This window comes from Rhinatrema bivittatum, chromosome 5, assembly GCF_901001135.1.
Source record: "Rhinatrema bivittatum chromosome 5, aRhiBiv1.1, whole genome shotgun sequence".
Taxonomy (NCBI): Eukaryota; Metazoa; Chordata; class Amphibia; order Gymnophiona; family Rhinatrematidae; genus Rhinatrema; species Rhinatrema bivittatum.
The window spans coordinates 67,644,712-67,658,595 of NC_042619.1; the positions used below are offsets into that span (position 1 = coordinate 67,644,712).

Below are 13,884 nucleotides of genomic sequence, written 5' to 3' on the forward strand. Positions count from 1 at the left end.
AGAGGGGGTCTGCCTTTAGTGTGCATGTGTATGAATGGGAGTCTGCCTGGAGGTGTATGTGTGTGAATGCATGGGTGCCTGCCTGAGGGTGTGTCTGTGTATGAGAATGTATGGGTGTCTTCCTGGGGTTTGTATGTGTGAGAATAGGTGCCTGCCTGTGTGTGGTGTATGTGTGTGTGTGTGTGTGTGAGAATGAATTGGTGCCTGCCTGGCGGTCTGTGTGTGAGAGAATGAATTGGTGCCTGCCTGGGGGTCTGTGTGTGTGAGAATGAATTGGTGCCTGCTTGGGGGTCTGTGTGTGTGAGAATGCCTGGGGGATGGTGAGGGAATGGTGTGAAAATGAATGGGAGCCTGCCTGGGGGTCAGTTTCAGTGTGTGAGAATGATTGGGAACTTGCCTGGGTGTGTGTGTTTGTGTGTATGTGAGGGAGCCAGAGAGAGTGAGAGCATGAGTGTGTATGAGAAAATCCAGGGGAGTAAGAGTTTGTGTGGGGGGTGTGTGTGGAGGGGGAGAGAGTGTCTTAGAGCCTGAGAGTGTGTCAGTGTCTGTGAGAGCGAGAGATTATGGTGGGTATAAGAGCATGAATGAGTATGTATGTGACAGTGTATGTGTGAGAGAGAATGGACATGTGAGTATGTGTGAGAGAGAGAGGATAACCTCCTAATCCTCGACAATATCAGGGTGACTGGAAATTAAGAGCTCCCATGTATGGACAGCAGGGGCTTTTTAAAATCCTTATTAGTTTTAATTATTGTGTGTTATTTGATATATGTGCTGTTTTGGAATATTTTATTGGTGTTTTGGAAATTGTAAAAAATGTATATGATTTTAATTAATAGAAATTCTATTTATCAGTAGTTTTAAAATATTATTTTATTAGTATGGTTTTACTATTATTTCTGATGCTTTATGTTTCTTGATTTTATTTGTTTTATGAGGAATGGTGGTTCTGTTTTTCCATTGTTAATACACAGAGTCTGACTTCTTGGGGTTTCCATTTCAGTTTTTGTCTAATTTGTGCTCCTTTATTTTGTATTCTGTATTTGGTGAGGGTCTGTCTCTGCTCTGTGTGTGTGACCATGAAGAGATTCTGCTAGCATAGGGATCTATAGCAATCTGGTTTGTTTTGTTTCCTCAGTAGGTGGTGTATTGGTATTCTAGGACCCAGTGTAATATTTACCCTTGCTTTTTCACAGGTAGGGTTATTGTTGTTTGAGTCCTTGGTGTTATTACTGTTATGTTATGATGGGATTGCAGTATAGATTTTGAGTGTCTTTTTTGCGAGATTTTGTGTTATTTCACAATGTGCCTGGCAGTGGAAGCTGTTTGTGCTGCTGTTACTGTGAGGTGACACCAGAATTTGAAAATATCTTTTAGTATGATGAGCTGTAAGGGAAACATCCAAGCTCCATTGTTTGGGGGAATTTCAGTGGATGTACAAAGTTACAAAACTGGAGGTGCAGGATTTGTATTGACATTCTGTCCCTTCCTATAAATTCCAGACTTCACTCTCATAACCATATAGAATTAGTTGAATGAGGCTATCAAATAATTTTATAGTGTGAAACTGGCCAGCTTTTTTAAATTACGCAGAAGACCCTTTGGACTTTTTTATTAACACCAAATATTCAAAAGCTGTGTTCATCCCATCAAGCTCATATATCTCATTAAAGAGGTAAATTGAATAACACAATAACTATGTTTTATTAATGTTACTCATAAATTATAACAATAACATTCATCTTCGAATATTATATATATTTAATATAAAAGAAAGGTTTTCACAAGATAGGTTGTGTCGTGAAACATTTTATGATGTATATATTTAAGGAAACATACATAAATTGTCGAAATACATTTCATTCATTTAACCTTTAACCTCTGGTTTGCTAGTAGACTGAATTACTGTGTCCCGAAATTATGTTTGTCTAAAAAATGTGTCACCAACATGAAAAGTTTGGAAAGCTCTGGTCTAGAAAGATCTCCCCAGAAAATGATTGGAGGTTGGTGGTCAGTTATTCCAGCCAAGTGACTGAAAGTTAATATTTTAAGTCAGAGGTTCCCAAACCTGTCCTGGAGGACCCCCAAGCCAGTCAGGTTTTCAGGATATCCACAATGAATATATCCTGAAAACCTGACTAGCTGGGGATTCTCCAGGATGGGTTTGGGAACCACTGTTTTAAGTCAGTGAGGGGGAAAGTGAGGGATATAAGGTTTCAGGTTTTAAACATTTATAGCTACATCATAACCCATTTAGATCTCTTTTCATAGAACTGGCTTCACTGTACAATATAAAGGACTCATTCATAAACCTGCATTCGGCCATTTACCACATGGTAAATGCTGTTTACCACACAGTAAATGGCCTAATGCAGAGATAACATGAAGTATTTGAAGTACCTTACGTTATTCTGTTGTTGGCACTGGGCATATTCAAATGAGCTGATTACCATGCAAATGCATTTTAATCAGCTCATTACTAACCTAAACTATGCAAATCAAATAATGTGGCTTGCCTCAAAAATTACAAGCCACATTTTTGATGTGAAGTTAGCTACAACTCAAGAGTTGCCTCACTTGCCTCTCCTCCTTTTCTTCCTTCATTCTTCCTTCTTTAATTATTTCTTTCTCCATTTATGTTCCATCTTATTTCATTCTCCTCTTCAAGCTCACACCCTCTTCTTCTTTTCTCCTTGTTCCCCTTCATCTCATATTACCTTCTTTCATGTTCTTCACCTTTCATTACCTCTCTCATATTTCTCTCTCCTCTAATATTCCACATAAGACAGTTTCTAGCACCTTTCTTTTATAGCTTTCATCCCATCTCCCCGGCAGCCTCTCACCCAACCCCCTTCTACTTAACACTGCCTCATCCCTCAGTCCAATCCATCTCACCTCTCATTCTCTGCCTTTGCTCTCTGATTGTGCTTCTCCCTCCTCCTTCCCTCTCCTCCTTCTCCTCTTGTTCCTCTGCTTTTATTTCCCTTTCTTTCTTCCTCTCCTTCCCTTCTCTCACATTCTTTCCTCCCCTCACTCTTTCTCTGTCTTCCTTCCTCCTGCACTCTTTCTTCCTCCTCTATGCCCCTAATTTCAGCTCATCTCTCCTACATACTTCTCTCTTTTCAGTGAACTGTGGCAACATCTCCTCCCTGAGGCCTGCACAGGATCAGCAGTAGTTCCTCTCTCTTTAGGCCATTTAGGGCTAACACCAAATTTCCTCTTCTTATTGTACATGTATCACTATTACACAGCCTTCAAAAATAAAAGCATACATAATAAAATCATTATAACTTCAGTTTTCTATCCACATTCATTTAGTTGTCTGTTTGCCTTAAGAACATAAAAACATAGGGGCAGATTTTCAAAGGGTTACGCGCGTAACATATGTGCGTAACCCCCAAAAAGCTGCCCCTGCGCGCGCCGAGCCTATCTTGCATAGGCTCGGCGGCGCGCACAAGCCCCAGGACGCGCGTATGTCCCGGGGCTTTGAAAAAGGGGCGGGAAGGGGGCGGGTCCGGGGGCATGGTGGGGGTCCGGGGACGGGACCGAGGCCGCCTTCGTTGCGGCCGTGCTGGGAAATGGCACGCCGGTAGCCGGCCGGCGCATGCAAGTTATGCCTGCCCAGAGGCATAACTTAAATTATTAAAGGCAAATTAAAGTATTTTTCTTCCTTTTATTTTTTTTCCAGAGTAATGATCTGTTCAATGGATAACCTTAAATTTGTAGCATCATGGAAGGGTCGAATACATGAAGCAAAGCTGCAAGTGAAGGTACCATATTGCACTTCTGCAAATGTTGATCTGTATTTGTGGTTTCCAAACATGAAAGCAGTAGGACAAATACAATATACAGTAGTCCTTAAATTTTTTGACTTCCCTAATACTTAATGTACTACCATCTCTATACTTCAGACTATTGTGCATGATAGGATAACGGGATATTTTTTAACTTAAGATTTAAATAGTTTCAAATGTTATCTTACATTTGGATATGATAAGTTAATGAAATCAAGGTTTTATCAAAAAAAATTTGTCTCTACTGTTTTTTGTCAACTGAAATCCTGCTGCTTTTCTAATGATATTAGAAATGGCATGAAAAGTAAATCATGTTTCCTACACTATAATCCAACCCCTCACCTATTCTGTCTCCTGGTCAGAGCAAAACAGTTCCTTAGGAACTGATTAGTTTTCACTAACAGCAAACAACCTAATATTTGGTAAATCCACTTATATTACTTATATTTTGTGTAGCATTTTTCAATGGAGTGCACAGAAAATTTATTTATTTATTTATTTAAAAAGTCTTCTATACCGATGTTAGTCGAAACATCACCTCGGTTTATATGGAACAAAAGCAACGGAAATTACAAGTAACAGGGGAAGGGTAAGGGGTACAAAAAACCAATAGGAGAGCAGAGAAGCATAGGAACAAACAACAAGTGAACTATAATGTCATAAGAACAAGGTCATAGTCAAATTCAGGTCATGATCCATCACAATTCAATATTCATCAAGGGTGTTGGGGAAAGGCTTGTTTGAATAGCCAGGTTTTGAGCTGGGCTCTGAATTTGGTGATGCAAGGTTCAAGTCTGAGGTGGGTTGGGAGTGAGTTCCAGTGCATAGGTCCAGCAATGGAGCGCGCCCGATCCCTTGTAGCTGTGAGGTGTGCTTTCTTTAGGGATGGCACATGGAGGGACCCTTTGTTAGTGGTCCTTGTCGGTCGATTCGAGCAGGCAAATTGGAGGGGATCTGCCAGCCAGTTGGAGTGATGGGAATATAAGGCTTTATGTTTAATGGTCAGGGATTTAAAGAGGATGCGAGAGGGAATAGGGAGCCAGTGTAGGTCCTTCAGTATAGGGGAAATATGGTCATATTTGTGAGTGTTGGAGAGGCTTCTGGCTACAGTGTTCTGTAGCATTTGGAGGGGCTTTAAGGAGGAGTAGGGTAGGCCAAGAAAGAGGGAGTTACAGTAATCCATCTTGGATGCCAGTGTAGCCTGGATGACAGTGCGGAAGTCACTAGCGTGAAGGAGAGGTTTCAGGTTTTTTAAGACTTTAAGTTTGAAGAAACCCTCTTTGAGTATGGCACTGATATGTTTTTTGAAGTTCAGTTGTTGGTCGATTAGGACCCCCAGGTTCCTTGCGCAGGGCTGTGCATGAGGAATCTTGATAGCAGAGTCAATTGTGAGTGCGGGATTGGTAGGGGGGTGATGGGATATGAGGAGGAGTTCAGTTTTGGCAGTGTTTAGAGCAAGGTGGAGGTTGGTAAGTAAGGAGTTGATGGCAGCGAGATGGTTTCCCCAGGATTCAAGGGTGTCAGATAGGGAGCCTTGAATGGGTATGATCTTTTCAAAATTAGACTATTGTAACACCATCCTACTCGGCCTTCCCGCTTCATACACCAAACCGCTTCAGATGGTGCAAAATGCAGCTGCACGAATTCTGACAAATACCAGGAGAAGGGACCACATAACCCCCATTCTAAAGAGCCTCCATTGGCTACCTATACACTTTAGAATAATATACAAGGCCATTCTTACCACATACAAAATCATCCACCAACTGGCTCCCATTGACATACAGATCCCTCTCCGACTACACAATTCGTCAAGACCGACAAGAGATGCATACAAAGGATCGCTACAGGTACCACCGTCCAAATCTACCAGACACTGCACACTAAGAGACCGGGCTTTCTCTACAGCCATTCCACCGTTATGGAACTCCATCCCCTCAAATCTCAGAACAGAACCATGCATCTCAACCTTCAAAAAAAGACTAAAGACCTGGATATTCATACAAGCTTTCCCAGACACCAACATGGTCAACTAATCTCCAACTACACCTTGATTAACCATATCTTGATTAACCATATCTTCTATCGTTTACCTGTGTGAATTAATCCTGTCCTTTCTCTTCCTTCTCAGCCAAGTTCTTATCACCCTGTTATATGTAACTGCCTTTTCAGCACCATTGTTATAGTTATGTTTACTATGCACCCCTGTTTTATGTGAACCAGCATGATGTGACTGCTGTCTCGAATGCCGGTATATAAAAATTTGAAATAAATAAATAAATAAATAAATGATGATTTGCATATCATCAGCGTAGAGAAAGAATTTGAGGCCAAGTTCTGATAAGAGTTTGCACAAGGGGGTAAGGTAAATGTTAAAGAGGGTAGAAGAGAGGGAGGAGCCTTTGGGGACTCCTTGGGCGAGGGCGTAGTGGGAGGACTCAGCATTGCCTATTTTCACTGTGAATTTCCTATTGTCGAGGTAGGATAAGAACCACTTAAGGGCTGTGCCGGAAAGGCCAATGTCGGTTAGGCGGGCAAGGAGGTGGGTGTGATTTATGGTGTCAAAAGCTGCTGAAATGTCCAGTAGAGCAAGAAGGTAGCTGTGACCTTGATCCATTCCCCTGAGTAAGTAGTCAGTCAAGGAAAGTAAGAGGATCTCAGTGTTGAGGTGTTTACGGAAGCCAAATTGAGAGGGGTGGAGAAGGTTGTGAGTTTCAAGGAATTCTGTAAGTTGCGAGTTGACGACCTTCTCCATGATTTTTGAGATGAAAGGGAGATTGGAGATAGGGCGAAAGTTGGCGGGGTCCTTGGGGTCAAGTGCAGGTTTTTTGAGCAGTGGTTTGACCACAGCATGCTTGAGTGGGTCAGGGACAATGCCTGAAGAGAGGGAGCAATTGATAACATCTGCAATGGGTTTGGAAATGATGTCAGGTATGGTGAGGAGGGCTTTGGTGGGGATAGTGTCTGATGGATGAGTCGCAGGTTTCATCTTTTTGAGGATAGATGTGATTTCAGTGGATGAAACGAGTTCAAGGTCGTTAAAGGAGAATGAGGGTGGGACAGTGCCTGTGGCAGCTGGGAGCGAGGAGAGGGAGTAGAGGGAAATCGGAGAAGGATGGTTGCAATTTTGTCATGAAAGTAGCGTCCCAGTTCTTCACATTTGCTGCTGGCTTCGCTGTCAGGAATGGGGGGGGGATGTGTGTTTGGTAAGGGAAGAAACATAGGTGAAGAGGGCTTTGGGGTTATTTATTTATTTATTTATTTGAAACTTTTATATACCGGTATTAGTATGCATACATCATACCGGTTCACATTGTAACTAAAGGCTGAAATTACAATCAACAGGGAGGGGAAACAAGGAGGATTATACATAGAGCAGGAGGCATTGAAATTAGAGCATTAAAACTGTAACAGGTTATTTACAGGACTATATACAGGCTTAAGCAGGTTACTTAAAGGAGTCAGTGTAAAAGAGGGTTCAATTAAGGCAGGGGCTGGTGGGGGGGGGGAGGTGGGGTGAAGATTAGTCAGGGTAGGCTTGTCGGTTATATTTGTAATCGTGGATTCTTAGGGCGTAGTAATCTCGTATGGCTTTAAGGGTGGCTAGCCTGTAGAGATGTAGTGAGGATTTGAATATGGATGCTTTTTGCGGGGATGGGTCTTTACGCCATGTGCGTTCTTTCTGCCTGAGCTCATATTTCATTAGTTTGAGGTCTGGGAAGTACCATGGGTTTTGTTTTTTTGCAGATAGTTTAGTTTTATGTTTGGTGATAGGGCACAGTTTGTTTGCGATATCTAAGGTGATGTGGCTCCAAGAGTCTAGGGCTGTGTTTGGAGTTGAGCAGTTGAGTTTCAGAGAAGAGCTGGCAAAGGCTGAAGTGAGGTCCTCACTGGGGCAGGATTTTCTGTAGGCAAAAGATGTGGTGGAGGGGGATTTGGATGGTTTGGGTATCTTTATAGAGATGGAGGATTTGACAATAGCATGATCGGACCATGGGACAGGGGTACAGCGTGGTTTAGAGGGTAGGCTAATGCTGGAGTTGACAAAGAGGAGGTCCAGGGTGTGCCCTGCTTTGTGCGTGGGGGAGGTGATAACTTGGGTAAAGCCGATGGCTTCGAGTGTGCTGAGGATGGCTTCACATGAGGTGGAGCGGGGGGTGGCATCAACATGGAGGTTGAAATCCCCCAGGATAATGGCAGGGGCATCACTGTTGATGTTGTTGGAGATGAACTCGATAAGGGGGGAGGGGTTGTGTTTGAGAATGCTAGGGGGGGCATATACTAGGCAGACCTGGAGATTCTGAGATTTGAATAGCCCAATCTCTAATTTGTGGTGGTGTGATGATTTTTACAGGTTTGAGATTCATGTGCTTTTTAGCAGCGAGGAGGAGACCACCGCCTCGTTTCTTCGGTCTAGGGATGGAGAAAAAGTCATAGGTGTCAGAAGGGAGTTGATTGAGGAGGACAATATCAGAGTCCTTGAGCCAGGTTTCAGTGATGGCGCATATGTCGCAATATATTCTTTTATTTCACTTGTTCAAACAAACAGTTCCATATCAGTAGAGATGTTAAATAATTTAACTTATAGAGGACAATATTCAGCAAGACATTTAGTGGATAAGTTATCTTACTAAAGATAACCAGATAACGTGTCCTGGATATTCAGTGAGATAAATGTCCCACCTAATATCCCTTATTAAAGTTATCAGCCTACCTGTAGCCAGATCCATTTAAACCTAAAAAATTAAGATTTGCCATATCGGGTTAGACCAAAGGTCCATCAAACCTGGTATCCTGTTCCAAAAGTGTCCAATCCAGGTCACGAGTACCTAGATTCCATGCTGCTTACTCAGGGATAAGAAGTGGATTTTTGTAACTCCTCCTTAATAATGGTGTATGGACCTTTCCTCCAGGAACTTGTTCAAATCTTATTTATACACAGCTATTCTAACAGCTTTCAACACATCCTCTGGCACCAAATTCCAGAACTTAATTATGCATTGAGTAAAAAAATATTTTCTCTTATTTTTTTATTTTTTTTTTTTTAAATTTTGCAAATTTCAAACTTGATACATTCAAATTCTGAAAATCATTATTCAGGAGTACAAGTAATGACATTACATATATCATCCCAAAGGATAATATAATCTATTCAAAACAATTTCACTTAACATATTTCCTTTAACTCCCTGTTACCAAACAAGAAGGAGGAGTACCAATATTTAAGCAAGTACACTATAAAGAGAAAGAAATTTTCTGAGACAAACATTGAGAGATTACGGAGTATATACTATATCTTTCCTACAACTATAGAGAAGATGTTGTTTCATGCTCTACCACCTGGTTCCTTTGATTCTCTAGGTATTTCGCTAACTGTTCAGGTTCATAGTAAACAAATTTTACACCATCAATTTTCATTACACATTTACAAGGGAATCTAATGTTTAATTGAATCCCAAACTTTCTAGCTTGGTTTGCCAGTATTAAAAGAGATGTCAGGATAGACCCACAACTTCTGGCCCAGATATAAAAAAGATCTTTTACTTAGGAATAATTTTAATACATTATCTCTGTCCTCTGCAAACTTAAATTTTACCAATAAAGTTACTCGCATTTCAACTTGAGAACTATAAGATGTTTCTCTCAATTTGGTGACATTCAATGATGTTCCTTCTGCTGATATATTTTCTTCTGGCTGTTCTTCTTTTTTCTTCATTAAAAAGTAAGCTTTCGGTATCGCTGGTAACTTATCGGTTGGTAGTAGCAATATTTCTTGAAAATAATTCTTCTAATTGCTCTTTAGGGGAAGTCATTTTACATTTAGGAAAGTTTATTATCCTTAAATTGTTATATCTTATAGTATTTTCTATACTTTCCACTTTCTTTTCAAGCATAGTCTCTCCTTTAATTAAAGAAAGCTGTACACTCTTTATCTTGTTTATTTCTTCTTCCACCTTTATCAAAGTAACAGTATGTTGGTTTATTTCTGGGGTTAAATTGTGAAGCGTTGTTTGCATTTCTTTTATATTTGATGACAAATTTAGCACAACATTTTGCATCAACATTATCGCCTGCCAAATCAAATCCATGGTCATAACTTTAGGTTTTTCAGTCAGTAAGAAAGGTGTTAGATTTATAACTTGAGATAGTGAAATACCTTCAGTCTCTGGGTTTCTTTGGAGCTGAGCGATCTTCACAACTGTTCTAGCTTCCATTTCGCTGGTTCCAGCTCGGACAGTGCCGATAGTTCCTTCCACTTGTGGGGAGGAGATGAAAAAACCTCCCGTTCTCTCTGATGTCGCCGTTCCTCCAGCTGCTCCCTCCCCGATAGGGCTCATTTCTAAAGACGCCATCCATCCTCGTCTAGAGCCTGGGTCAGGAGCGGTATCAGCGTCACCTGGTGGAATAGGGGTTGTTGGAGCCCCGGGACTTAGTGTGACGTCTCCCTGGAGCAGAGGCGCTTGCTCTCCGCCTTGTTGCTCAGCGGGATTCTCCGGGGCTGTTACCTCTGACTGAGGCTGAAAGCCCGTCAGCGTTGTTTGAATTAGCACAGGTCTTGAAGGGGTCGGGGCACCCTCTCTCACCCGGCCTTTGCGCTTCAAGTGTGGCATCTTTCGGAGGCCGTCAAACAAGAAAAATACCATACAAAACAACAGCACTTCAGGAGTTTCACAAACTCACGTCTCTCTCGGGCGCCATCTTGGCCACTCCCCCTTTCTCTTGTTAGTTTTAAATGTACAACTTTGTAACTTCATTGTGTGTTCTTTAGTCTTTGTACTTTTTGAAAGAGTAAACAACTGATTTACATTTTCTCATTTCACTCTACTCATTATTTCATAGACCTCTTTCATATCTCCCCTCAGCTTTCTCTTCTCCAAGCTGAAAAGTCCTAACTTCTTTAGCCTTTCATCATAGGGGAATCATTACATCCCCTTTATCATTTTGATCACCTTTCTCTGTACCTTTTCTAATTCTGCTGTATCTTTTTTGAAATGTGGTAACCAGAACTTAACATAATACTCAAGATGAGGTTGCACCATGCAGCGATACAGAGGCATTATGATATTCTCTGTTTCATTCTTCATTCCTTTCCTAATAATTCCTAGCATTCTGTTTGCTTTCTTGGCTGCTGCTGCACACTGAGCAGAAGATTTCAATGTATTATGAATGATGACACATTGATCCTTTTCCTGAATGGTGACGCCTAATGTGGAAACTTGCATTGTGCAGCTATAATTTGGGCTACTCTTCCTTAAGTGCATCACTTTGCACTTGTCCACATTAAATTTCATTTGCATGTCTAGTCTCCAAGTTTTGCAAGGTCCTCTTGTAATTTCTCACAATCCTCTTGTGATTTAACAACAAGCAATAGGGATAAACACTGGACAAGTTCTGATTTTCCCTGATGACATGGAGCCTACAGCTATCCCATTTATAGACCTATTCTTACAGGACAAGCAGGATGGTAATCCTCACATATGGGTGACATCATCAGGATGCAGCCCAATCACAGAACACTTTTGTCAAAGTTTCTAGAACTTTGACTGGCATCTACTAGGCATGCCCAGCAATGCACTGACCCTGCATCCAGCAGGGGTCCCTCTTCAGTCTCTTTTTTCCCGCGCAGCAGTAGCCACGCGGGTTAAGGAGCTTTCTTGAGATTCCTGACAGGAATTTTCCTCATGGAACTTCTTAAAAATTTTCAAAAACCTTTTACCCCATAGGGGTCCCCCTATCGATATCTGTACTCTGCGGTCCAAAGGTAAGGTTTTACCCTTGTTGCAGTCGATTACCATCGACTTTCCCCTTCGGGGCCTATCGGCCATCGACCGCATCTTTAACCCTTTATCTTCAACCCTCCCTATAATCTGGTATACCCAATTCCCTCATGACCAAAATATGTCCTGAACTTTACCCAAATACTGTCAACCCTCCCTACAATCTGGTAACATTTGCTCTGTATGTGTCTATCTTTATAGCATTCCCCTAGTTTATCTCCGAAGTTTATGCCTACCTCTGTTGCTACAGTTCATTTTCCCTGTTTAACTCCATTGTGTATGCCTACCTCCATAACTCATCGTTTGTGAGTGTCAAACCTTTACACCATAACTCATCGTTTGTGAGTGTCAAACCTTTACACCATTGTGAACTAATGATTCTCACATGGAATGACGGTATATAAAACATTCAAATAAATAAATATTCCTCCACGATAGTCGGAGTGAAAAAGACTGAGCCACAAGTGGCAAAACCTCCAATTCCTGATAAAGCAGAAGTAGGCCAGGATGAGGGCAGAGGGGCCTGCAAGCCATATCACCTTATCTGCAGCAGAACAGATGATGCTCAACACCATTTCAAAGGCAACTATGAGAGGTATGGAACACCCTGAAGGCCATCATGGTGATCAGTTTATGAAGGAAAGACATATAAAGTACTTGATTGTAATGATTATGATAATGTCTTCTACCATATATAAATATGTTACCCCCATCCAAATCAGGTCCTGAGCACAAGGGTGCGTGGGGAGTGCCACAGACCATACAAGGCCAGTGGTTCCTCCATGGGGAGGAAATACAGAGTAATTTCATAGCTTTAAAGGATTTTGTTTATTCACAGAGACTCTTCCTGCTCATTATTCCACTCTCCACATCTCTGCTATTATAGAAAATGAAATACTTTTATGACTGGTGGCTGGGAAATGAAAATCCAAACATAAAACACTTCTGAATAATGTTCCAACAGTTGCTGTATCAAAAAAGGAAAACATAGTAACATAGAAATGACGGCAGAAAAAGACCAAACTGGTCCATCTAGTCTACCCAGCAACCTTCCCAAGGTAGTAACTGCCGCTCAGTGCAGGTTACCCCCATGTTTCTCTTAAGGGTAGTAACTGCTGCTTCTTGCAGGTTACCCCCATGTTTCTCTAGCCTTTTAGGGATCCACAGTGTTTATCCCATGCCTCTTTGAAATCCTTCAGAGTTTTAGTCTTCACCACTTACCCCAGAAGGGCATGTCAGGCATCCACCACCCTCTCAGTGAAGAAATATTTCCTGACATTGGTTCTAAGTCTTCCTCCCTGGAGTTTCAAATCGTGACCCCTAGTTCTACTAAATTGTTTCCAATGGAAAAGGTTTGTTGACGACCATGGATCATTAAAACCTTTCAAGTATCTGAAGGTCTGTATCATATCACCCCTGCTTCTCCTCTCCTCCAGGGTATACATATTCAGGTTCTTCAACCTCAACTCATAAGTCATTCGATGGAGACCACCCACCATTTTGGTTGCCCTTCTCTGGACTGCCTCCATCCTGTCTCTGTCTCCAGAACTGAACACAGTACTCCAGGTGAGGTCTCACCAAGGGCCTGTACAAGGGATTAACACTTCCCTTTTTCTTACTAGATATTCTTCTCTCTATGCAGCCCAGCACTCTTCTGGCTTTAGCTATCGCCATGTCATACTGCTTTGTCAACTTCAGGTCGTTAGACACTATCACCCCAAGGTCTCTCTCCTGCTCCTTCAACCCCCAATGAATATAGGGGCAGATTTTAAAAGCCCTACGCATTTAAATCCAGCTAGATGTACGCGCGCAGGGGGGTTACACGCGCCGAGCCTATTTTGCATAGGCCCGGTGACGCGCGCAAGCCCCGGGACACACGTATGTCCCAGGGCTTGAAAAAAGGGGCGGGGTGTGGGTGGGGAAGGGGCGTGGCCAGAGGCCTTTGTAGGGCCGATAAGCCGGGGAATCGCGTGCTGGCCGGGTGCCGGCGTGCGCAACCTACGCCTGCCCAGAGGCAGGCGCAACTTCTAAAATAAAGGTCAGGGGGGGTTTAGGTAGGGCTGGGGGGCGGGTTAGGTAAGGGAAGGGAGGGGAAGGTGGGGGGGGGGCAAAAGGAAAGTTCCCTCCGAGGCCGCTCCAATTTCGGAGCGGCCTCAGAGGGAACAGGGAAAGCCATTGGGGCTCCCCTAGGGCTCGGCGTGCACTCTGACCCTGGATTTTATAATATGCGCGCAAATGCGCGCGCATGTTATAAAATAGGGCGTAGATTTGTGCACGCCGGGTTGCGCACACAAATCTACGCCCGGGTGTAG

The 13,884-nt window shown here is 42.5% G+C and overlaps 1 protein-coding gene across 1 annotated transcript in view; it reads left to right on the forward strand.

Annotated features, from left to right (window-relative positions):
* The window catches only part of DYNC2H1 (dynein cytoplasmic 2 heavy chain 1), a 1,848,033-nt gene that overhangs the window by 1,789,120 nt on the left and 45,029 nt on the right, over positions 1 to 13,884 (forward strand). The window contains exon 87 of the mRNA XM_029602426.1: positions 3,689 to 3,770. Coding sequence (XP_029458286.1) covers positions 3,689 to 3,770 — 82 coding nt within the window. The remainder of the gene's footprint in view (positions 1 to 3,688; positions 3,771 to 13,884) is intronic.